This window comes from Drosophila sechellia, chromosome X (genome assembly GCF_004382195.2).
Source record: "Drosophila sechellia strain sech25 chromosome X, ASM438219v1, whole genome shotgun sequence".
NCBI lineage: Eukaryota > Metazoa > Arthropoda > Insecta > Diptera > Drosophilidae > Drosophila > Drosophila sechellia.
The window spans coordinates 5224855-5248086 of NC_045954.1; the positions used below are offsets into that span (position 1 = coordinate 5224855).

Below are 23232 nucleotides of genomic sequence, written 5' to 3' on the forward strand. Positions count from 1 at the left end.
TGACAGCGGACCAAACGTGAAATGAACTCTGGCCCTGCAGCAGCGGCAACCGCAACAGCAATGGCACGAAGCACATGAACGATATTTGCCATTGGTTTTGGCCAACAACTCATGTTTATTCTGTGGCTAAAGCACTTGTAATATTTAACCCATCAAATGTCAGCTCTGAAGACAGAGAACCTACCACCAATCTGAAACAGCAGTTAGGTGCTATCTAATTCGAAGTTGTTTGGCAAACTATACGAGAAGGGGTTACAATTTGTGACCAGACGGGCACAGAGGACTGTCATTCCAGTGAGCGGGCCAAAGGTCAGGTTATTCAGGGTGTGTCATCAGTTCAAATGTCACTGGGCCGCAAAAAAGACTGAAAACTACAAATGCCGACTAGTTGATGTTTGAACTACCCAATTCTGTTGCCTTTGCTTAGATAAATTACCAATTTTTGTCGGGTAAATAAGTCCGTAAATCATTTATTTTAGAGCGCTCGCATTTTAATTAATTTGCAATCAAACGGCACAGCTTTTGATTTCGAGCGGTCACTGTTTGCTCACCAGTGAACCATGAACTCCAACGCAGAGTCAACACCCAATTTAACCCATTTGGCATGGGAAGTCGCCGTAAATAATTGAGCAGCGCATCGATTATTGGCCATGAAATCGGATTACAGATGCGACCAAATTTGTACGTCCGTAATGTGACATCCGTAATGCCCAATCGCACAGTCAGTTTACATTGAAAATCGCAATTGATTGGGCATAAGCATTACCATAATTTCCACAATTTCTAATTTCTAATTTCCAATTTCGACTTTCTCTTTCGCTGCAGGAATGGCTATATGCGATATGCTGACGGTTATATTTCCGGCACCCGGTCTCTGGTATATGTACACATTCGGCAATCATTATAAGCCCCTGCATCCGGTCTCCATGTGTCTGGCCTACAGCATTTTCAATGAGGTAAGTCAACAAAGACGCCAGACGTTCGTCCAGTTACACTCAGCGAAATCGTATACCAATATTACCAGAAGTAATCTTTGTTTTAGTAATGAATATCTCTGGGCTAACCACTGAATTTTACTTTGATTAGAAAGAAAGTTATGTTGCGTATTTGCATTGTTTATTTGTAGTGTATTTACTTGACACAAACTAATTGCGAAGAGCGAAAAACTGTTTGTTTTGGCTGCTGGCCACGTTTCCACCTCTCCACCCAAAACGTTCCCCTTCACCATTTTGCCGTTTTCCCATTTTCAGGGAAGACGCGACGCTCATTGACCTAAATAAAATGCTCGGCTGGAAGTTTTTGTCCCCGTCTCTTTCTCGTAGCAATTGCCCCTCTCTTTCCTTTGTCTTCGACTGATGTACGATGCTTTGTTTTGGATCCCGTCGCGTTATCGTTATCGTTATCGCATTTGCTGCCACGTTACATTTCGCCCATTTTCCGTGATTTTCCCTTTTATGTGTGTCATTTCTGTCAGCATAATGAAAGAATGAAAAACGCTGCTAGTGCCACTTGCCATTTGCCACCTGCTGCCCCTGAAGCCGGGGAATCCGTACAATCCGTAGAATCCAGGGAATCACCCACCCATCTACATCCACATTCACCCATTCATTCAGCCATTCACAGCACTTATTCATTCGAGAGCGTTTTTCCACCATTACCATGCAAACTCCAGGCTTTGCCAGCTTTTCCTGCCCTTTGCACGTTTGCCTTGATTAATCAACATTTTCAATTTATGGCACTCGAAGGGCGCGGAATGGGGGTTCTGGGGCTTCTGGGGGTGGCAACGCAAAACTGTTTACTCACTTCAATGGAGTAGTGTCAAGCTGATAAAATGCCCACCCCCTTTTGGCCATAAGCATAAGCCCTCAGCCCCTGGCAAAGCCAATGGCATAGTAATTCACAGAGGAAGTCTAAGGAAAAGCTCGGGTGCTGAGCGGAATTAATCCATTTCAGAGTTGCATTTTCCAAAAAAAAGATAGCTACGAACTTTTACCTCGAAAAGGTGATAGCCATTTGAATAATTAATTCTTCTGGAAATGGAATTAAAACTTAAAATCAACGAGTAATATAATATTACTTATGTCTCTTTTCCATAGCTAAAGAGTGGCGCTTAAGAACAATAAATTGCGCTTGGATTATGACCATTTCGCAAGCGCTCTTGCCCCACTGTACTGGCTCCTTGTGGCTACGTGCCGTTAGTGGACTCTCCGGGGATTTGTACCAGCTAAATTCCATGCTGGGCTGGATGTCTAGATGGATTCCAAGGGACGGGGGCCAAGAACTGAGATGCCTGCTTGGCCTGGCGGGGGGTGGGCAAGGTCCTTTGGCAGCGGGACTATCTCTGCGTATGACTGCCATAAAATTCAACTCACATTCGTTGGAGCGGCACTCCTCGTTTTGGTAATAACCACCAGGCGGCCATTGCAGCCTCAAAGTTGAAGATTCCTTTTCATTTCCCCCAAAATTTATATGCTCGTCGGCAGCACGTCCTGGCCCGTCGCCATTCGGAGACTCCAATGCGAGTGGTGCGCATAATGACCATGTTAATGTGAAAAGGGGGTAACCGTTTCATTGTAAAATATCCAGGCGAGTTTATCTGGCCATGTCGCTGTAATTGCAGCCCAGACAGACACACACACACATAAACCGGATTAGGCCACAGATTGTGCATTATATGGCCAAGAGTCCGATGTCAGGCCCACAGTATCTCGCCCATGGAGCGCCTGTCTGCCGCAGAGCCGCACTCATAATGGTCCATAAATGGAGCAGACACCTGTCCAGGTGGCCATTTGCCAGCTACCATTTGCCAGTTACCATTTGCCAGTTACCAGTTACCAGCTACCAGTTACCAGGATTTCAGATGCCGCACGCCATTCCATTCCATTCCATTCCGTCTTACTGCCGGCTAATGCAGTTGAGTACCACAAATCCGATTTGGCAGACAGGCTAAGGAATGAGTTTCTGGGCCCTTGGGCCAAATGCTGATTTACTTACCTTTCGCAGACATATATCTTGGCCAATGCTCATGGGTATGTGGCTCGAATGATGGACATTAAGAGATTTGTTATTTTTAAATGGCCTAATATAAATGGAATTTGAGCAGTATTCATCTGAACGGATTGCATGAAGTATAATGTAATATATTTTGTAAAATCAAATCACTATGCTTTAAGTCAAATGGCTAAGAAGCATGCCCGAAAGTAGGCTAGTAATCACACCACCAGCTAGTTTCAGCTGCTGCCAATAATCTCCACTGCAAACGCTCGCTTTCAGTCATCTGTAACTATATATAATATATATTCCCGTACTTTTGCTTACAGATAATGCCAGCCATGTGCCACACCATCTCCGTTTGGCTAACTCTGGCCCTCGCCGTTCAAAGGTAAGCATGCAATTGGGCCAATAAAAGTAAAACCACCTCAAACAGGTTTCCCAGCCGCCACGCTTTCCACCTTTTCATTTTCCCCGCTTGAGATGTAACTAAAATACTGACTGACTAACTGACTGACTGGCTGACTCGTTGACTTGTCAATGGCGGCAATAAATCAGTTTCTGTGTGGGCAAAATAAAATGTCAATGCCTTGAGGGAAAAGAAACAAACAAATGGCCTTACCTTGGCCAACGAAGCCAACGCTGCGTATGAGTGATGCGAGTTATACTTTCGGCCGACAGCGGTACAATCAATCGATTCGCTTTAACATTAAACCACAATGCATTGGCCTTTAAAGCGCCACTGTTTCACCCACCGAGCCCATAAAGCATAACCACTAATGCGAACAATAAACTAATTTCGTATGGGTAACATAAATTCCACCCTGTCTTCGTATCAAATTGCCTTCAAGAGTCCACAGAAAGTCGGAGCATGATGGGGTGGCGCTTTGTTCTATTAACTCATGTGTGGGATCATAAATTTTACAGCTTTGCAAATAAATTTCGCAAAAGTGGAGTGGTGGCCGAAGAGTCACCGAAAAAATAGTCATAAATATTTGGGCCATTATGCGAGTTTGGACCGTTTTCAAGTGGCCGCAGCCAAGTGTGTGGATGGGTTATGTACCACCAAATAGCTAAATAATACCTATATGTATATGTGCATATGACAAAAGGACCAGCAGGAGCGGGTGGGGTGGGGCAGCGGGGCAAGACTCACTCTAAAATGCGTTGAAAATTGCCCGAGGACAAATAGCGCGATAAAAACATTCAGCGTTTATTGTTATTATTGTTGTTGCTGCTGCTGCTGCTGCTGCTGTGCCTGTTGTCAACTTATTGTATTTCAAGTGTTTTTATGGCCCTTACCAATGGGCGCAAGAGGGGCGAAGTGGGGCAAAGTGGGGCGAAGTGGGGCAGAGTGGGCCAGAGTGGGGCAAAGTGGGGGAAGTGGGCAAGTGCCAACTGAGTGAGTGACACTCTCCATAAAAATTTCATAGAACAAAAAGTGTATGATATGTGTGTAAAACAGTACCTGTTATTGTTTTATTTCATTTCCTGTGCCCATCTAGTACGAGGTCTATTGGCATACATTTGCCAAGGGCGCTTGAACGGATTGAGATTCCAGGAATTCCAGCAATAAGTGCTAATTAAATGGAGAATAAATAATTGTGTCTGCAAATCGATATAAGCGCAAGTACTTATCACATATTAAATACGCACCGGAAATAGAAAGGCTTGACCATATTAAAGTATTGCAGAGGCTTTGCAGCTTTTAAGTACGAGCTTAAATCACATCTCTACCCATTTTTGCGAAGTTGAGAAGCCACTTTGCAATCACAACAAAAAACTTCCACTCAAAGGGGTAATCCCTCGAACAAAGGCATATCCTTTGTTCTTTAAAAGTATTTATCCTTGGCGTAACATTTTCATCTGCAGCAGATTCCCATGGCTGATATCGTTCAGCTCTCCTTCGAAATGTTCACCCTGATTGATTTATTGTGTCGTTTTATTTGCCAAAATGGGTTAAGGTTTGAGGGTTGATCCTGCAGCGCTTTTTCCCCTTTTTTTGTGGCGCCATCCTTTTAGGGAAAATTAACTAAATTGTTAAGATGACACGGAGAATGAAGAGGTGGCGGGAAGAACAACATAAGCCAGCTAAATGTTATTCATTTATTAATATCAATTCCATTGCGGACTAAACGCCTGGCAATCTCTCTCGTCCTTCGTCCTTGGAGCTCGGCTCGTTGCTTTCAACTTTAATGAAATCTCCGCTTGACAAAGGTTCAATGAAAGATTGATTGAAACGCATTTTCAAGTGCCAGCGCAGTGGGCGTGGCCATAATTATGCGCATAAATTAGACCAATACCAAGACCTTCGACACCAATCCCATTATCATGCCACCATCAAAAGTTCGTTCGCTTCTCGGATTGGAAAATTAAAGGGGCGCTGGGTGGCGGACTTTGGAGGCCAACTATAAAGCGGCCAACTCCGGCCCAAATCTTCACAGGAAACAAATTTATTCTTTGACAGGACGCGACCCCTGACAAATTACTCAAATTATGAAATTACAAAGCGCCAACTTGATTAGCTTTTCAGATGGCTTTTGATTGCCCCTCCCCTCGCGATTTTCCAGCGGCGCGGCGAAGTCGTGGCTGAAATTAGGATTTGGCCAATTCGTTGTCACCACATTGCCATCGTAAATTCTCACCTGGGGAAATTGGTTTATCTTCCGTTGACGTTGCCATAAAATTATATTAGGCAAATGCGTTTAAGGCGCTCGAGCTCGTTACCAGGACTTAATGCCGTGACAGGATCGCTGGCAGCGGCTTTTGATAAAAAGTCACATCATTCAAGTCGGCAAATAATGCACATCAGATAAAGTCCATTGTTTAATAGCCAAAGGTATTGCCTTCTTCTTGGATGCCTTACTTTTGGGTTTACAAGCAAAATTACCGACCATTTTGAACAATCAATTTTTCCAGCAACATTGATTTTCTGTTTTTTGTCCGAATAAAAATAGGATTTTTAGCCAAAAAAGTTTAAATAATAGTCCAAAAATGAAATGCCATACCTCGTTGAACTCGTAATCAAATCCTTAATCAATCTGGATTTAAATTAGAAAATTTTATTTTTTGGTAATTTTTTGCAAATTTTGATGATGTAACCCCTTACCAAAAATGAGAAAAATGACCCGAAAATTAGTTTTCCAAAATCGGCCAAAAACTGAAATGGATGGTTAGCCCGTGTAATAAGCTGCTCAAAAAAGTTTTTCTTTCATCTTTATGATCAGCTTTAGTCAAGTTATGATAAAAATGGCCATACAAAATTTTAAAAATTTTGCCAAAATAATTATTTTTGATTTTCCGTTATAAAATAAGTAGTTTTTTGCACACAACTTTAATAGTAATAGTCTGAATATAGAATGCCATACCTCGTTGAGCTCGTATTTAAATTTCCAATCGAACTGTGTCCCCAAATAGAAATTCTATTTTTTGGCCATTTTTTGCAAATTTTGATGATGTAACCCCTTACCAAAAATGAGAAAAATGACCCTAAAATGAATTTTTCTAATTCCGTCCAAAAGTGATAGGGGTAATTAGCATTGCTAATTAGATACTCAAAACAGTTTTTCTTTTAACTAAATGACCATTTTTAGCCAACTTATGGTAAAAAATCCATTTTTGGAATGCACCTTTTTGATACCGCCTAATCCTTTCCTTAATCCGTACTCCGCAGGTACATCTACGTTTGCCACGCCCCCATGGCCCGGACGTGGTGCACGATGCCGCGGGTGAGGCGGTGCACGGCGTACATCGCCCTGCTGGCGTTTCTGCACCAGCTGCCCAGGTTCTTCGACCGGACGTACATGCCGCTGGTGATCGAGTGGAACGGGAGTCCAACGGAGGTGTGCCACCTGGAGACGGCGATGTGGGTGCACGATTACATTGGGGTGGACCTGTACTACACGAGCTACTATCTGTTCCGGGTGCTGTTCGTCCACCTGCTGCCCTGCATTATCCTGGTGACCCTGAACATTCTGCTGTTCGCGGCGATGCGGCAGGCGCAGGAGCGCCGGAAGCTGCTCTTCCGGGAGAACAGGAAGAAGGAGTGCAAGAAACTGAGGGAGACCAACTGCACCACGCTGATGCTAATCGTGGTCGTGTCGGTGTTCCTCCTGGCCGAGATACCCATTGCCGTGGTCACCGCGATGCACATCGTCAGCAGCTTGATTATCGAGTTCCTGGACTACGGCCTGGCCAACATTTGCATCATGCTGACGAACTTCTTCCTGGTATTCAGCTACCCGATCAACTTCGGCATCTACTGCGGCATGTCGCGGCAGTTTCGGGAGACCTTCAAGGAGATATTCCTGGGTCGACTGATGGCCAAGAAGGACAGCTCCACCAAATACTCAATCGTCAATGGCGCCCGCACTTGCACCAACACCAACGAGACGGTCCTCTAGTAATTGGTGATGTTGGTGCCGCGTCGGGGCAGCAGCGACCACCGTCGCAGCTCCACTAGCACCACCACCACCACCACCACCACCAAGACCATTGGTGGGTCACTGATTATCGGTGGTGAGGCCTCGGCGCAGCACCAGCATCTGGTAACGCACCACCTGCAGACCCACTCACAGCCCAGTCAGCAGCGGCGGGTCAGCACCATGGACATCATCACCGAGGAGCGGATTGTGTAGACTGGGTGCGAGGATCGGATGGGTTCGGAATCGATTGGGTGCGGCTATCGAAAATCGGAGATCCCAATACTATCGGCTGTCTGCCGAGAAGCGCAATTCACAATACAGTTTTATATTCGTTAATGGTCTCAGCATGAAATTTTTTCAGAATTTGCAACTAACCCAGCAAAAACCAAAAAATCAAAAGAACTCCACAACACAAATGGTTTTTCGAACAGAGCTAAGAAGTAAGGTTTCAGGAGAAAACTACATAGGTACACAGGAACTTGTTTAAATAAAAACACTAATATCAATATCAAAATAACCAAGAATGCGTAGAGGATTGGGAATGATGCAGTCTGAATTTTGATGGATTTTGTAATTGAGCGATTTTCACTTTTAAATAACTATAGGCAGTTTAAAAACGTTAAGAAATACATAGATATCTTAGGGTAGCCCGAATAACACCCAAACCGAACATTAAGTGTCATTAAGACAAAAGTTTCTCCATTCGAATCTGTGTGTATTTCTCTGTGCGTTGGTGTCATATTCAGATTAAATGTTAGCGCTTAAGCCCATATATGTATATGCTATTTTTACGGCTAAGGGTGTACGTCTAAGTCTAAGAGATGCGGGAAACTTTTAAGAAGTGATAGTGGTAGGGGAAAGGTGTGGGGAAAGGTGTGGGTAACAACAATAACATAATACTACTGTAATGTTAGGAAAAATACTTACAGGAAACTCACGAGTCACAACTATCGGATTGAAAAGCGAAACTGAATTAATCGAATAGTCGATAGTATTGACGATTAGTGTTCGCTTCTAGGGTATTTAAGAAATTTTGAAACAAGGCCTGGGTAAATATGTTTATTTGAGAGCAACGTTTTGTGCGCCCATTTGTAAAATATTTTTGTAATTTAACTAGGGTTCTTAGCGTAGTTAGTTGTAGAATGGAAAACTCGTTTAAATTCGTAAACCTTTTGAGCCCCAGAGTTTACCGATTTAAATGAACGTTAAGAACACACAAAAACAAAAACATAAGAACATAAGAAATCAGTCCTAACGAATTTCAACTCAATGTTCTAGGCTACGCGTACGTTTTTTTTAATAGTGTAAGCAACAGCATATACAATTGTAATGCAATGTTAATATGTGTACACGCGTTTAACAGTTACAATTGCAGTTTCCGGTTTAAATGTTTTCAGTGTACACAAGCTAGGTGACTAAGCATACAACTACGGCTAAAGCTAATACTACAACTTAAATTGCAACTACACAACTATGAACTATAACCATAACTATAGCTGAAAGTTGTCTGTCTGAATGGAATGTGTTAACTATTTATATGTATTGGTGACGACAGATTCGGTTTCCGTTTCCGCTTCCGTTTAATTTGAATTTCGATTCTGATGACGATTACGACCTAATTTTGTACATATATTTCGTCGGGTGGATCCAATAATGAATAAATAAACTAATTAAATGTCACACAGTTGCGTTTTGCCTTCTATTTCGGTGAGCAAATATTCGTAAGTATATCAGTGGAATTAGTTGTAATTTATTAATCACTCGTTATATAAGTTCGTTGATCCAAGCATCTGCTAATACAATCGACACTGCCTTCGCCTGGGCGAGGGGCCACAGGAGAAAGCCTCCCGAAACGGCTCGAAGTGGGCAACTGCATCGTTGACCCTCTTCCTATCGCTGCCATGAGTAGGCGCCTCCTTATCGAGCTCCATATTGGAGCAGAAGTACTGGGCAAAGTTGAGAAAGAACTGCTGCTTCTGGGCCACCAACTCCTCGGCACTGCGTTTCCGCTTGTGATCCGTTTGTGCGGTGTCAAAGTAGGCGGAATAGGCCAGTTCCAAACCACTGGCGTCCGCGAACTTTTCATACCGCCTGCTGCTGAATCTCCTGTCCAGACAGTCAAGCTTCTGCTGGAACCTCGGGTTCCATTCAAGCTCAGTGTCCACGGCGCTATTATCCACTCCGTTGGAGGAGAAGGTCATGCCCTGGGAATCAAAGCCGTGGGAGAGCTCGTGGCCCAGGATGAAGCCCAATGAACTGTAGGTTAGTATCGCCGGCTGGCCATGTGTGTAGAACGGCGGTTCCAGGAGCGACAGTGGCACAATCAGCATATTCTGTTTGACTATGTAGAACGCAGAGGCGAAAGTGCCATACCCATGCACTTGGGTGCGGTACAAATCGCTCTTGGAGGTTCGGCTTGGAATCCACTCGTGGCCGAAGACTATGGCCCATAGTTCGGGGTAATCCCTCTGGGATCTGGAGTGATTGAGGCCGATATTCAGATTTCCAAAATAATCGCTGGCATTCATATGAACATCCCTGTAGTGCCTTTCGATGCGTCGCACCATGGATTGGGCCGTACAGTTTCTGGGCAGGATGCTCAAGCGCAGCCGCATCCTTTTCAATTTGCCCAAAAGGAAGTGTTGTGTGCTGCGAGTAAAGTTATTCCTGTTCGCCAGGAGCTTCTGGCCAAAGCGGTGCTTCAGCTCCTCGAAAATGTCCTGCAGCACTGGCTCCTCCTTGAGCCTGGGATGATTCTTCTCTACCAACCATACAGCGGGATGACTGAGCATCTGCCTGGACTGCTCGGCACACTGGTCGCGATCTATATGCCAGGATTCCTTCGAGAGTCCTTCCGGAACTAGCTTCAGTCTCATATAGATATATACGACAATGAACTCATCGGTTTTTAAGTCCAGAAAATGGGCTATCTCGAAGAGATTTTCGTAGGTAATATTCCCATTTGGCCAGGGCATCATCCAAAAGGATGGTATCCCCGTAACCAAATCACCGCGAGCAGAGGCATCGTCCTTGATCCCATAGCTCATTATTTTGTCTTCCAGCTCGCTCATTTCGTGCCAATAGTACTCCTTGAACAGAAAGGGCATTTTTGGCATGTTGGCCCATAGCTTGTCGAATATTTCGCGAGTTAAAGGTTCCCGGTTCGTCGTATGTGTATCCCAATGCTCCCCGTTGGACAGCAACTGCTTCCAAATGTCATACGTATTGGAGTCATTTATATCTGGGAGGACTTTGAGACGGAAGGCGGCAGTCAAGCCCACTGTCAGCTGTTCAGTTTGGATATTGTCCATTGCGATCAGATGCTCTAGGATCCGCAGGACCTGATCCTGGCTCAAAGGTTTTCGGCAAGCGGTGTAAAAAGCCCTGAGCTGCTGCACAAAGTGTGGCTCGTCGTCCTCTCTTCTGGAATCGATTCAATCGTCAAGTATTCGGTATAAGCTTCCTCTCTTCAAAATTCAAGTTACTCATTATCCAGCAAGTCCGCCAACTTCTCCTGGTAATTGTAGTCCAGTTGGTCCATAAAACTCTGGTACGAATCGGTTGCATGACTGGAGGACCAATTGCCGCAGGCCACCTTATAGAAATTCTGGCAGGGATTAGCTTGCGGACGCGACTTTACCTGAACTAGAAGGAAGCCTACGAAGAGCTCCAGCAATCTCAGTTTCAAATGCATGACTGACTGCCCTGAATGCGAGGCTAAACAAACCAACCGCTCAGAGGGTTATCTCTACGGATCGAGATCACTGGGCTCATCAGCGCCGAGGGTTATCTCTACGGATCGAAATCGCTGGGCTCATCAGCGGATTACGGAACTCCACGAAAACCTACAACCAGACGACGATCTCAGAAAGATTGGCTTGATGTAGTAAACAAAACGCACACAGCTGGCAGTCAAGGTAAAGATTTAAAGTTTAGTGCATGCTATAATAAGTTTTTTATGAAAAACTAGTGCGGCAAGTTTAGCGCTGCAAAACACTTTGCATTTGGAAAGCTGCACGCTATTTCGTTGCAGAGCACATATGAAAAACCACAACTTTTCGGAGCCACAAAAAAGGGTTAAGTGCGCAGGGGATCCCTGAAAATAAGGTGGCGACACTTACTCATTTATATTTAATGCACTTTGGCCAAAAGCGTTGCTCAGGCTGGCTAAGTGCCCAAATATTTGGTGGCGAAAATGCCGTGGGGTTGTGGAAAGTAAGCTGTCTGCAGAATGCCAGTGCACTTGAAAGTTTTCATCAAAGTCATGGGATTTCCAGCAACTTTTCGCAAGTGTTCGAGCGGCTGGCGAGGACTGGGCAATCTGATCTGAATTCAGGAACCTGCGAGCGACCCAACTCAGGTTTTCAGATGAGATAGCAGCAATTTATAACCGGCGGTACGGGTTAATATGTGTCTGGAAGGAATTTACAATTTTAAGCCTTTTTGCGGCCCAAAAGGGCGGCATAAGCCTCATTTATTTCACTCAAAATTGATTGACGCCTTTCACACACAAATACACACACAATGGACGCGGTGACGGACAGGCATAGAGGTGCAGTGGGCCCTCCCATGCTGGCACTTGCCGAGAGATGCTAGAACCGTACCGCTTAGCGAGGCCCCACTGTGCGTGAGTGTGTGCTTCGCAGCTTAAATCAACACGGAGACAATGAGCGGGCAGCAGATAATCAATCAGAAAGCTGCTTATTGGCTTTTCAAAATGCGTCTAACAAAATAAATAAAAGTCAAAGCGACAATGTGGCATGTTGTGAGCCCCCCACCCCCTTAACCATCGCTTACTGGTTATGGCAAGAGCAAAAAACCGGCAAAAACAAGTCGAGTTCAATCCAATTTTGGGCCAGAACCGAGCAGGCCTGCTGGTCCACTGGCCTGACCTAATGCCAATTTAATGCTGCGTGTGGCTTATGTCGTCTAAGTTGCCTCTATTACGCCATCCCATCCCCCATGCCCCATGCGCCATGCCACATGCCCCATATGCCACATCCCATAGCCCCGCCCACACATCTCGTATATCTGGCAGATGAGCTCATGTGCGTGCTGCGATGGGGTAAGCCCATCGTAATGCCCGAGTATCGATGGATGGATGGGTATTATCAAAGGCAATTAGGCTTTCCAGACAATCGCTAATTAATTTTCATTATAATTTATGCACACCCGCAAAGTGCAGACGTAATCCATTGATTAGTTTTGTTCTAAACTATTAGGCAGCCCGGAAATAAACTGCGTGCTATTCACATACTTCATCCGAAGCTAATTTACTTAACTTGTAGATACATTCTGGATACCCAAAACCAGCTCGAGGCAATGAAACTGGACTCAGGTAGAAGATCCTGGCATTCGTGGTCCGAGTTCCAATCCGAATGTTTGGGCAACTAGATGCTCGGCAACTGGATTGACCGCACTTTCCAGATATTTGCTGCCAGATGCTGAGGAAAACCGCAATTTCCATGGTCTGCGGTTCTTGAAATGCCGTTCCACATGCAATTAATCGTCGTAATTACCCCGAAACTAAATGTTCTTGCTTGTAACGAATTATTATATATGTGGGTTGCATTCCTTGCAACCAACGATGGGTTTGTAAATGCAAGGATAGCAGTTGATAAGAACAGGTGTAATCGTAGTCATAGTCATTCATCATCCTTAAGAAGTCCCTAAATAGTCGGGCCATGACTATTGACTATGCCACACAGAGAGTGTCAACCGATGACTCTGCATTCAGCGCACTCCGACCAAAAAAAATGGAAGTTCACGTGTGGCAGGTCAAGTGGCAAATTATGCTCCGCTCTTTTCAGAGGGTTCATAGATTAAGGACTCCATTTAGACCAACACTGCGAGAAATCACTTAACTTTATTTGGTTATTTTAAGTTATTTTAAGATCTCGTAGACTTCAACCGCGAGATAACTATGTAACATTGTTTCGTTCGCACGTATAGTTACTGCCAGAATAGTAGAATATTTTTTTTCGGTGTACCTCGCTCGCGGGTGAATGTCTCCAAATATTTCGGACACCCCGAGTGGCCAGTCATTAGCACCCAGCACCCCGAACAGCAGATATTCGGCTGGCATGTGGCATATACACAGGGTGGATATGGTGGAAATAGTGGATATAGTCACGAACCCGCAATCAAAGGTGTTTCTAATTTATGAATCAACGCAATTAGCTTTAATAACCTCGCCGGTTCCCAAATTAGCTGGACACACAAACACATGCACAGCATACACAGACATATACACACACTTATGTGTGTGTGTGAGTGTGTGGGGGCGTGGCCGAAATGTTGACTCAACATTTGGCATTCATTCGCATTCATTAAGTTGGCTCGAAATGACAAACGGTTTGCCGACGGCCAATGTTCAACAGATGTAGATGATTGTCATAAATTTCGAGACCACAAAATGGAATCAAATGGAAAAGCGAAAGGAAGGCAAAATGTGAGCAAGGAATACCACTGAATCGAGTGGGAAAATATACGACAAGTTGGGAAAAACAATTGCTGGCCAAATAAAGTTAGACCAAGTGGCTCAGAACCGAGCTATGTGCTCTTGAAAAATGATTAGACTAGCCAGACAAACATTTGCAATAATTACAAACTAACAATTTGCAATTTTTTTACACGTACGTATTCAAGGTATGTTGATTTCAACAATTTTGCTTTTCTCATCCTTACCAACACGACAAGGACTTTTCATTAACAACCAGAAAATGGGATGGATGGGATGGATACATCCCATCCATTGCAATCGAAGCCACAGCAAAATGCCATAGAAACCAATGGCAGACAGCACCGCAAACTGATTTGTTTGATTTGAATTTGAATTCGGTTTGATTAAGGACTCCAAGGCGTTCTCAATTAGAGCAAAAAGTTATGCGAGTAAAGTTCGCGACAAGTTCGAGTAGTTGGCTTGCCAAACGTGGCCAACGCTGCGTATGCGTAATGTGTGTAATGTGCGTAATTCAATAAACTTTCCGCTCGCAATGGAAACTAAGGCGCCAAGCAGCAACTTGAATATGCAATTTCAGTCAATTTGGCTGGGCATCTATCAATTAATTAGTGCTCCCCAGAAAGTTGGACATGCAGGAATTTCATACGCAACAACGTGAAACTCGGCAATTGTAATTTGAGTTCTTATTACTTGGGGCTTCTTGGCCAACTTCCCATTCCCATTCCCATGCCCATCACCGTCGTCTGGGCAATGGCAGATGAATAATTGGTAAAGTTGGGGCTGGAAAAGCAAACTGGGAAACGCCAATGATCATTAGCGGGGATTTTCTTGGGGCCGGCGCCAAAGGACATTGAACAGTTAATTATACCTGAAATCCAACGATCACAGAAGCCTGCAATCGATACAAAACGGAAAGTGAAGCACAAGTTTTGCGTATAAAAATACGAGGAACTCGTATTGTCATTTCATGTTGCTTTCCACTTTCAGCGGAATCAATTAGCTGCTACCTATAAACATATTTGTTCGAGTTCCTCCTGCGAAGGCTGCACCTTTGCCAATTTGCATTTTGGTCCTAAGTTTGGGCCAAGTTAGACTTACAGCCATGTTTCCCCCATCAGCTCAGATCAAAAGCGGATTTTAAGCGCGACTTGCAGTTTATTTATGACTTTTATAGCGCACATTGGATGTTGGGTAGAGAAAAAAAAAAAAATGGTAATGTGTGGCCACCGAAGTCCCTGATCCTTTAGGCTGGCCGGGCGGTGGTGGTGGTGGTGCTGGTGGTGGAGGTGCTGCGCCGAGTGGTGGTGCTCGGCGCACGGGTGGTTCTGGGCCGGACTGGCACACGGATGCAATTCTGCGGCTTATCGCCCAGCTGCAGACGGCCACAACGCCGCCTGTCTGTGCGCAGCCAGTCTGGAATGGAATGAAGGAATTGGGTTTCGAATAAAGAAGCTCTGAGTGCTCCGACCACGGTCACGGCTACTCACTGTTCCTGGGCTGGCTGTGGCAGTTCTGGTTGCGCAGCTGGCAGTTGTTGGACAGCACCTTGCACTGCCGGTTGTCCCTGCTCCGCACGCAGATGTGCTGGCTGGGCGGCGATCTCTTGCAGACGACGGGTCGTGCGGGGCAGGGATTGTAGCAGGGTCGGCGATTGGCGGCACCCGTTCCCCTCACATTGCGGCAGTCAATGTCGCGGGTGTGCCTCACGCCCTCGGGCTGCCGGAGCACATTGGCCAGCATCAGGTGGCAGATGTTCTCGAAGCGCTGGCACTCGCCACGCGGAGTCCGGCCGCAAACCCTGGGACTGGTCTTGGAGCAGACCTGCGGGAAGAGCGGGCAGTTGCGGGGCGTGGTGCGGGCGGTGGTGACCGGCGGACGCCGGCTCGGCGGTTGGGTGGTGCCGCTGGCCAATGCCCACAGGAGGGCCATGCCTGATGAAAGAAAATTTGGGAGTTTAAAAGTGGCCTAGATAGTGCGCGTACATTTGCCTACCGAAAATCAAAGTCAGTTGTTGGCTGGGCATTTTGGTTGATTGCTGGGAGTTGGCTTAACTTCTGATGCCATTCCAGCCGAGGGTCCGAAGTATTTATACCACCAATGGGCCAACCTGACAATTACGAGGAAGCAAATCCAAGACAATTCTTCCTTGGCACGCGTCGCTTTGGCTTTTGTTTAAATATTTAATCAACAATTATCAAGAGCCATTTACCCGGCGAGTTGGCAGCTGGTATTCTAGAAAAAAATGCCATTGGAGATTCTGGAATGATATGTATATTGCAATAACATGGAAATATGCTGAAGTAATAAGTAATAAAGTGTTATATTTAAATTATATTGCATTTATAGATGATTAGTTACGCTGCTTGTTTCAGTTACTTTCACCTTCATTTACCTAAGATATTAGAGTGAGTTTGCAATGAGTTCCTAAAGAATCTGACTGCAAACTCCCTTACATACATATTAAACATATTAATATATAGTTATAAGATAGTTAAAATTTAAAAAGATTTATTAATGGAAAGATTACCCCAATAAAACGTGAACAAAACACGCGCATTCGATGAAAACAAAAAAACCTCGGCAAACAAGAGAACAGATGGCGTTCCCAAAAATATGGTAAAACATGCGATCAATCCAAGCTGCTATATATACTCGGCCTGCCCAGCGGAAAAGTATCAATCAACCAGCAACAGTTGACAGCAGCAAAGATCCCCAGATCCGCCAGAGAAATCATGAGCAAGTTCACCATTTGCCTTCTCCTCGTCGTCCTGGCCATCGTGGCCATCCAGGCTGATGGCGATCGGCGTCCATGTGTGGGTCGCTGCACCGGTCTGTCCAGCGGCAAGAGCGTGTGCATCCGCAACAAGGTGACCAATGTCTGCACCCGCCTGCCGGCCTGTCGTCTGCGGGAGAAGAACTGCCGCCGCCGGGACAATGGACTGGAACCCATCCGGGAGACGTGCATCACCCGCTGCCGCAACATTCCCGGCACCAGCGGCGTGGGCCAGTGCGCCACCAGGCTGCGTCCTCGTCCCCAGTCCGATGGCAAGCGCATCAGGGAGTGCCAGAGGAGGGCCTGCGACGACGACAAGCTGGCCAGCTGCTGGAGGGACCAGCAGGGCGCCTGCATCCTGCAGACCCGCTGCGAGGCCCAGAGGAGGAACTGCGTCCGCAATCCCCTCAACCAGTGGGTGAGGACCAGCAAGTGGAGCTGCCAGGGCAATGTCGTGGGTGGTGGCATCCGTCGCTGCCGCACCAGGCCCATCATCATCAAGGACTAAGAGTTCTCGCGAGGAAGGCCCCATACGCGGATCCCAACTTGAATCCTGGCACTGACCTCCAGCTTTTACATACCATTTTTTTTGTCCAACTTCTTCCAATTTTTTTTCCTATGTTAGTCCCGTACAAATAAAAATAATTCAGTCACATTTAAATCGTAACTATTTTTCTCTACTGCTTCTCATTTTCCGAAGTCGCTCTTCCTAGTTTTCGCCAAGAAAATAATCCGTTTTTGGGCAATAACAATTGAATGGAATAATTTTTCGATTTTCCGTTATAAAATAATCAGTTTTTTGGCCACAACTTTAATAGTAATTGTCTGAATATGGAATGCCATATCTTGTTGAGTTCGTATTTAAATTCCCAATCGAACTGTGTCCACAAATGGGAATTCTATTTTTTGGCCATTTTTTGCAAATTTTGATGATGTTACCCCTTACCGAAAATGCGAAAATTTGGCCAAAAATTAGTTTTCCTAAATCATTTAAAAAGTGATAGGGATGGTTAGCATTCGTAATTAGCTGTTCAAAACAGCTATTCTTTTATCTTTATGATCAGTTTTAGTCAATTATGATTAAAATGCCCATCTGAAATTTCCTAATTATTGCCAAAATATTTTTTTTGATTTTCCGTTATAAAATAATTCGTTTTTTGCTCACAACTTTAATAGAAATTGTCTGAATATGGAATGCCATACCTCGTTGAGCTCGTATTTAAATTTCCAATCGAACTGTGTCCACAAATGGGAATTCTATTTTTTGGCCATTTTTTGCAAATTTTGTGATGTTACCCCTTACCGAAAATGCAAAAATTTGGCCAAAAATTAGTTTTCCTAAATCATTTAAAAAGTGATAGGGATGGTTAGCATTCGTAATTAGCTGTTCAAAACAGCTATTCTTTTATCTTTATGATCAGTTTTTGTGAAGTTATGATTAAAATGCCCATCTGAAATTTCCTAATATTTGCTAAAATAATTTTTTTCGATTTTCCGTCATAAAATAATCAGTTTTTTGCCCACAACCTTAAAAGTAATTGTTCGAATATGGAATGACATATCTTGTTGAGTTCGTATTTAAATTTTCAGTCGAACTGCGTTCACAAATGAGAATTCTATTTTTTGGCCATTTTTTGCAAATTTTGATGATGTTACACCCCTTACCGAAAATGCGAAAATTTGGGCAAAAATTATTTTCTCCCTATCAACAAAAAAATGATAGGCACTATTAATTTAGTAAATTAGCTGCACAAAACAGTAATTTTTTGAGGTATTGGAACATCTTTAGCAAAGTTATGTTACAAATTCCATTTAAATAATCGTATTTTGGTCACAAGTTGGTATCCCGATTTTCCGTCCCCAAATGTAGCAGTCAAAACAGGAATTTCGTTTATAGCCTATGGTATTTATATTGACTGCATGTATAATTTATGGCTAATTTGCAAATGCATTCGTGAGCTGCACACGTTCAACTGGCAAACGAGCATAAATGGAATCGATAAGTGATGGCGTTCAAATGAACTGTGCCACAATTTCGAATATTTCAATGGAGTTGGTTGGGAAAACAAGTTTAATTCACTTTTGTACCATTTGAGTGCTGAGAACGGAAACAGTTTCCGCATTTAAATGCGACTAGATGTTTGCCCAGAAAGTGGCATTATTTAATTTAACGTTCGTTGATTCCAAAGCGGCGATGAGTAAGGAGTATGTGTACATACATATGTGGTCTTATATGTACTCCACTCTCCATTCTCCATGGTCGGCGAACATTTAGTAGCCCCTTAATTCAGTTAAAGGTCCAGTTAGCCGTGCTAATGTTTTCCAATTTTATTATTCGCACTTAGTGTGTATACGTATGAATTTGCATTTGAGCACAAAGTGGCGGTGTAGTTTTATATTTGCACTTACGTGGGTCGCCGCTTCCACATGAGGCCACAATGGGAGTTCCGTCCGCCAGCTGAATGGTGAATGGTGACTGGTAGGCTGGGGCTGCATACCCACTGCACCCATATCCTGGTTAAACAGCAGGTGCCACTGTGCTGGAAAAAACCCATGGAATGCGCCAGTTCTGAAAGATACCTTCTCTAAACTATCATATCCATGACCCAAGGGAGGCATTTCAAGCGATTTGAAGTGAAAATGCTTGCAAAATAATTACATGTTGGCTGGCCCAGCTGATGTGGGTGGACTTTGCTCGCAGTGCAGCTCGCAAAGGACGAGAATAACAGTTTGTGGGTGGTGCACAGTGGTGCACGGTGGTGGTGCATTGGCGTCGCACGTGTACTTAAGCCGGGCTGAGGGGGTAAGGGGTTTCGAGGGGCCAGCACAAAGCACAACTTCTCGTGCTTCACTTAACGTAAGCCGGGGAAAATGTCGCTGGAAAAGCGAGTTGAAACGGAGGCAAAAAGGGTTAACGAGTGCATGGCGCGCTCTGCTGACATATTATGACGATTTTAGAGTGGGTTGGGGGTGGTGTTGTTTGTTTTCCACCGTTTACTGTAGAGGAATGTAAGTCAAGTGGCTGACAGCGGAATCAAGTTGCCCCGCTCGTAAACAATATCGATGGTTGCATTTAAATACAGATTTCTTTGATGGCCATTTCCCCGCTGACTTTTGACCTGCGGTGTGAAAATATGAAAAGCTGTGGATCCGTTGAATACCTGTATAGAAACTAGCTTGGAATTTTCAGCGTGCAGCATTGGGAAATGGCGCTAAGTGCAAATATCGATTCGCTCTGCGGTGCGGCAACTCAATTAAAAGGCTCTTCATTTTGCAGCGACTAAGCCGAGAACTTTTGTCGGCTAACATAGGTTAGGATAGGTTAACACGGGGTCACGTTAACCTTTAACCCCTTCGACGCGGCGCCACGAGCTCTTCACACACGCCAACCGATGGCCGCGGGAGGCTGAAAAAAGGGACCCAGAAAGGACACGGGGCCAGAGATGAAGGCCAAAGTGTTCGTCAGGCTGTCTAAATGGGATGCACTGCGCGAAAATGCCAAATCAAGTGTAACCTCATAGCCTTAATTCCAGTGAAAGCCTCTGTGGTGTTTGATAGTTTGGAAAACCCATTGGAAAACCCATTGCTAGTACTAGGCCTAAACAAGTTGCATATATTTTCTTGCAGTGCACATTCGCTGCCTCGCATGCATGGCACATAGACACATATTCACATAATTATAAATTGCTGCGCCCAGCGGAAATTGAGGGGCAACAGCGCCGCCGAGACATGGAACCCAAACTGGAATGCCGGGAGGTGCGGGGCAATGATGCCTCCGGCGTCTCCGATTCCGGATAGTGTTCGCAATTTAATTTCCTAGCGCAGGACACAGGACTCGGGACACAGGACGCACTACAGACAAACTGCAGGATGCTGGAAAACTACGTCCGCTGATTGCGCTACGGAAATGAAATTAGATGAGCACGAGGCGAAGAGCGAAAGTGAAAGTCGAGAAGAAAACCATCTGGCCAATTCGGCCTCGTAATGAGTTGGCAGTGAAAAGTTGTATGTGACCCGACTGGGAAACTCGCTGACAAATTGTCGCCCGAATTTAATTACTTGCAAATGAGTTCGGCTGCTAATTATGCGCCATGAAAAGCTAGATAATTTCGCCGTAAATCAAGCATGCATACATATTCGCCTCTTAAATGAACATTTTTCAAACAGCATTACATTTCCATTCCAGTGAGTGACTTCTTTGCTATATTAATATTTACACATTGCAAAAAGTGTTTGTGTATTAATTAAAGTGTAAAAAAACGTTTAGCGATGGCCATGCAGAAGTGGCATTGCACTGCTTTTTGCCACTTTAACCACTGGGATCATGAATATATATAGACTAAAAATATCGCAGAAGGGTATTACATAGGTCGTTATTTCTCTGATTTAGCAATTATGTAACCGCTGCCCATCAAAATGTCAAATGTGGCTTCGTAATAGTGGCTCGATTTGTTTCCTTTAATTGGATTTATTGGCGGCCTCCGTGCGGTTGGCATGAAAAACGATGGGCAAAATAATCAAGTGCAGAAATGGTATTATGAAAATAAACAAAACTCATTTCCATATGCAAAGAGTGTCTCAATCCATCGCCCCAGTGAAAGTTCCCGTTTTTCTTTTTTTTTAGAATGGGCGTGCGTGCATCTGCATATATTTAAAACTTTTTACAAAATTTTTTGTTTATTTACTTAGTTGTGCTCGTGTTTGTTTTCGCCGTTGTCCCCGTTCGCTGAACAAAACCGAAAAACAGAAGCTACCGCAAAAAGAAAAATACATAAAAAAAAATAATAATAATAATAAGCACACAAAAAACCAGAACCAGAGAAAAACATTTTTGCATAATTTTTTAATTTACTCTTTCGGCTAAAAATAGCGTGTTAACAACAATAAGGGGTTGCCAACAAAGGCGCCTCTGGTTTTTTTTTTTTTTCTTTTGAAATCGATCCCACGAAGGCAACAGCCCCTGTTCCCAATTTATTCGACTTCTTCTTAAAGTTTTCCGCAAGACCTTTTTGTTCTGCAATATCTGTTTTTTTTCTCTTTTACTGTAAGCAAGACAAATGGTTGACGCACGCACCTACGGCTGCATTTAAAACTGGCCAAAAAGGAAATGCAGCACGATTCTGTGCAAATGGACCCCAGGATACTAGGACTCCACGACACTGGGACTCCAGGACGCCGGGAGATCGGAAAAGCAGGATAACAGATGGCGAGGCGCTGGTTCTTAGTGGCAAGTCATAAATGTCAGGAGCTTCTTAGACCCAAAATCATACGAGACACACATGCGAGCAGCCAGTCGTGCACTGAAAGAAAAAACTATTGAATCCAGACACTTCAATTGCATTCAGATGCCAGTGAGCTCTGTATCACATATATAACTGAATATATCGGCATTAAACATATCTAAAGCCCCTTTGAATGTTTAGTAGTGGCAACTTACAACTTACTTCTCCACTTTGCTTTCGCGAGTGTATTTATTCGACTGACAAATAACTCAAAATGTGATTGATGGCGGCCCTGACACGCTGACACATATAAATGCCTGCAAATGGAGCACGAGACGCTGCCGCTGACGTGTCAGGAGGGTCCGGAATTTCGAATCCGGAATCCATGCATGGCTACCAGTAGCAGCACCAGCAGCAGGATGAGCTTGCCCTCCGTAGAAGTCGTGCTCCTAATCCTCCCCACCCACAGCCCAAAAAAGAAAAAACCAGAAACAGAACCTTTGTTTTGCAATAGGCGTGCGTGATTTTTGCGGCCGCATCATTACTCAACGTTCTAAGTGCTTTTCTTGGGAAATTCAGCTGCTAGTGGAGTGGGCGGCGTTTAACCCACGATTATTGCCATTCATGGCCGAGACTAAAGTATGTCAACAAACTTCTCAGGACGCAGGGACTGGCTCATTGGCCCCCCAAGTTGGTGGAAACTTCCTGCGAGACAACTGTTTCAGTTCAGTTCAGTTTCAGTTTCGGTGGCCAAATGAATGCAATTTGTAGTCCAGGTCCACGTGAAATTGGGCTCGGGGCTTTCATTTACATTAAGTAATTACCTGGAAAACCCACGGAAAACGGCCGAGCAATAAAGAGCAAATGGTTGGGGGCGGAAGCCGGAGTAATGTTTAGAATCTATTCCAGCCCGGTCCGCGCCGCAGGCCAACTTTTCAGACTTTTCGCGGAATGGTCCTGTTTAGTCCAATTTGTTGGAGTCCAGCATTAAGTGGAGCTTGTTGTTTTTTTCTTTAAAGAGAACTAGTTTAATTCATAATTGCCCGTTTCTAATACTAATTGGGCAACTGAAAGCCTCTTATCTCGGAAATGATGGGCATCCGGCTGTTTGAGGGGGATGCTGCCGGATGATTGGACCGTGTATTTATTCCTTCGTTTAAAATTAATGCCCCAACATGGCGGCTCCCTGCTTGGCTGATATGTGAGTGCTGTCCATTAGGATCGGTTGACATATGTCCCACCTTATGTGTGCCCCGAGGGCCAGCAAAAAGCGGGCCGCTCGCTGCTCATCTTCATTCAGCTTAAGTTGTCTTGGATGGCGAAGTTCGGAGTCTGGAGTGCGTAATACAAATTGCCGGC

The 23232-nt window shown here is 44.5% G+C and overlaps 4 protein-coding genes across 8 annotated transcripts in view; 2 read left to right on the plus strand and 2 right to left on the minus strand.

The window, feature by feature from the left end:
• LOC6612405 (sex peptide receptor) overlaps nucleotides 1–8185 on the plus strand; it is a 40270-nt gene extending 32085 nt beyond the window's left edge. For all 5 annotated transcript variants that reach the window (XM_032725407.1, XM_032725406.1, XM_002036877.2 and 2 more), the window contains 3 exons: nucleotides 826–956; nucleotides 3321–3382; nucleotides 6665–8185. In XM_032725407.1, the coding sequence (XP_032581298.1) occupies nucleotides 826–956; nucleotides 3321–3382; nucleotides 6665–7394 (923 nt within the window). In that variant the 3' untranslated portion in view covers nucleotides 7395–8185. The remainder of the gene's footprint in view (nucleotides 1–825; nucleotides 957–3320; nucleotides 3383–6664) is intronic.
• A 520-nt stretch (nucleotides 8186–8705) lies between these two features.
• Nucleotides 8706–11133, minus strand: LOC6612403. Its single transcript, XM_032725405.1, has 2 exons — nucleotides 10901–11133; nucleotides 8706–10838 (listed from the first exon to the last, which is right to left on the minus strand). The coding sequence occupies exons 1-2, from the start codon at nucleotides 11107–11109 to the stop codon at nucleotides 9209–9211; spliced, it is 1839 nt and encodes a 612-aa protein (XP_032581296.1). The 5' UTR covers nucleotides 11110–11133; the 3' UTR covers nucleotides 8706–9208.
• Nucleotides 11134–15013: 3880 nt separating this feature from the next.
• Nucleotides 15014–15980, minus strand: LOC6612402. Its single transcript, XM_002036874.2, has 3 exons — nucleotides 15871–15980; nucleotides 15366–15809; nucleotides 15014–15291 (listed from the first exon to the last, which is right to left on the minus strand). The coding sequence occupies exons 1-3, from the start codon at nucleotides 15899–15901 to the stop codon at nucleotides 15122–15124; spliced, it is 645 nt and encodes a 214-aa protein (XP_002036910.1). The 5' UTR covers nucleotides 15902–15980; the 3' UTR covers nucleotides 15014–15121.
• Nucleotides 15981–16542: 562 nt separating this feature from the next.
• On the plus strand, nucleotides 16543–17318 carry LOC6612401. The gene has a single exon (XM_002036873.2). The coding sequence runs from the start codon at nucleotides 16611–16613 to the stop codon at nucleotides 17157–17159; it is 549 nt and encodes a 182-aa protein (XP_002036909.1). The 5' UTR covers nucleotides 16543–16610; the 3' UTR covers nucleotides 17160–17318.
• The last annotated feature ends 5914 nt before the right edge of the window (nucleotides 17319–23232 follow it).

What these genes read in the sequence shown, in the direction of transcription:
- LOC6612403 (XM_032725405.1), bottom strand. Translation starts at nt 11,109, where the DNA reads ATGCATTTGAAACTGAGATTGCTGGAGCTCTTCGTAGGCTTCCTTCTA. An exon ending in GCGGACTTGCTGGATAATGA is followed by an intron (nt 10,839 to 10,900) that starts GTAACTTGAATT and finishes AATCGATTCCAG; the next exon opens with AAGAGAGGACGACGAGCCAC.
- LOC6612402 (XM_002036874.2), bottom strand. Translation starts at nt 15,901, where the DNA reads ATGCCCAGCCAACAACTGACTTTGATTTTCG. An exon ending in ACAACTGACTTTGATTTTCG is followed by an intron (nt 15,810 to 15,870) that starts GTAGGCAAATGT and finishes TTCTTTCATCAG; the next exon opens with GCATGGCCCTCCTGTGGGCA. An exon ending in CCACAGCCAGCCCAGGAACA is followed by an intron (nt 15,292 to 15,365) that starts GTGAGTAGCCGT and finishes ATTCCATTCCAG; the next exon opens with ACTGGCTGCGCACAGACAGG.
- LOC6612401 (XM_002036873.2), top strand. Translation starts at nt 16,611, where the DNA reads ATGAGCAAGTTCACCATTTGCCTTCTCCTCGTCGTCCTGGCCATCGTG.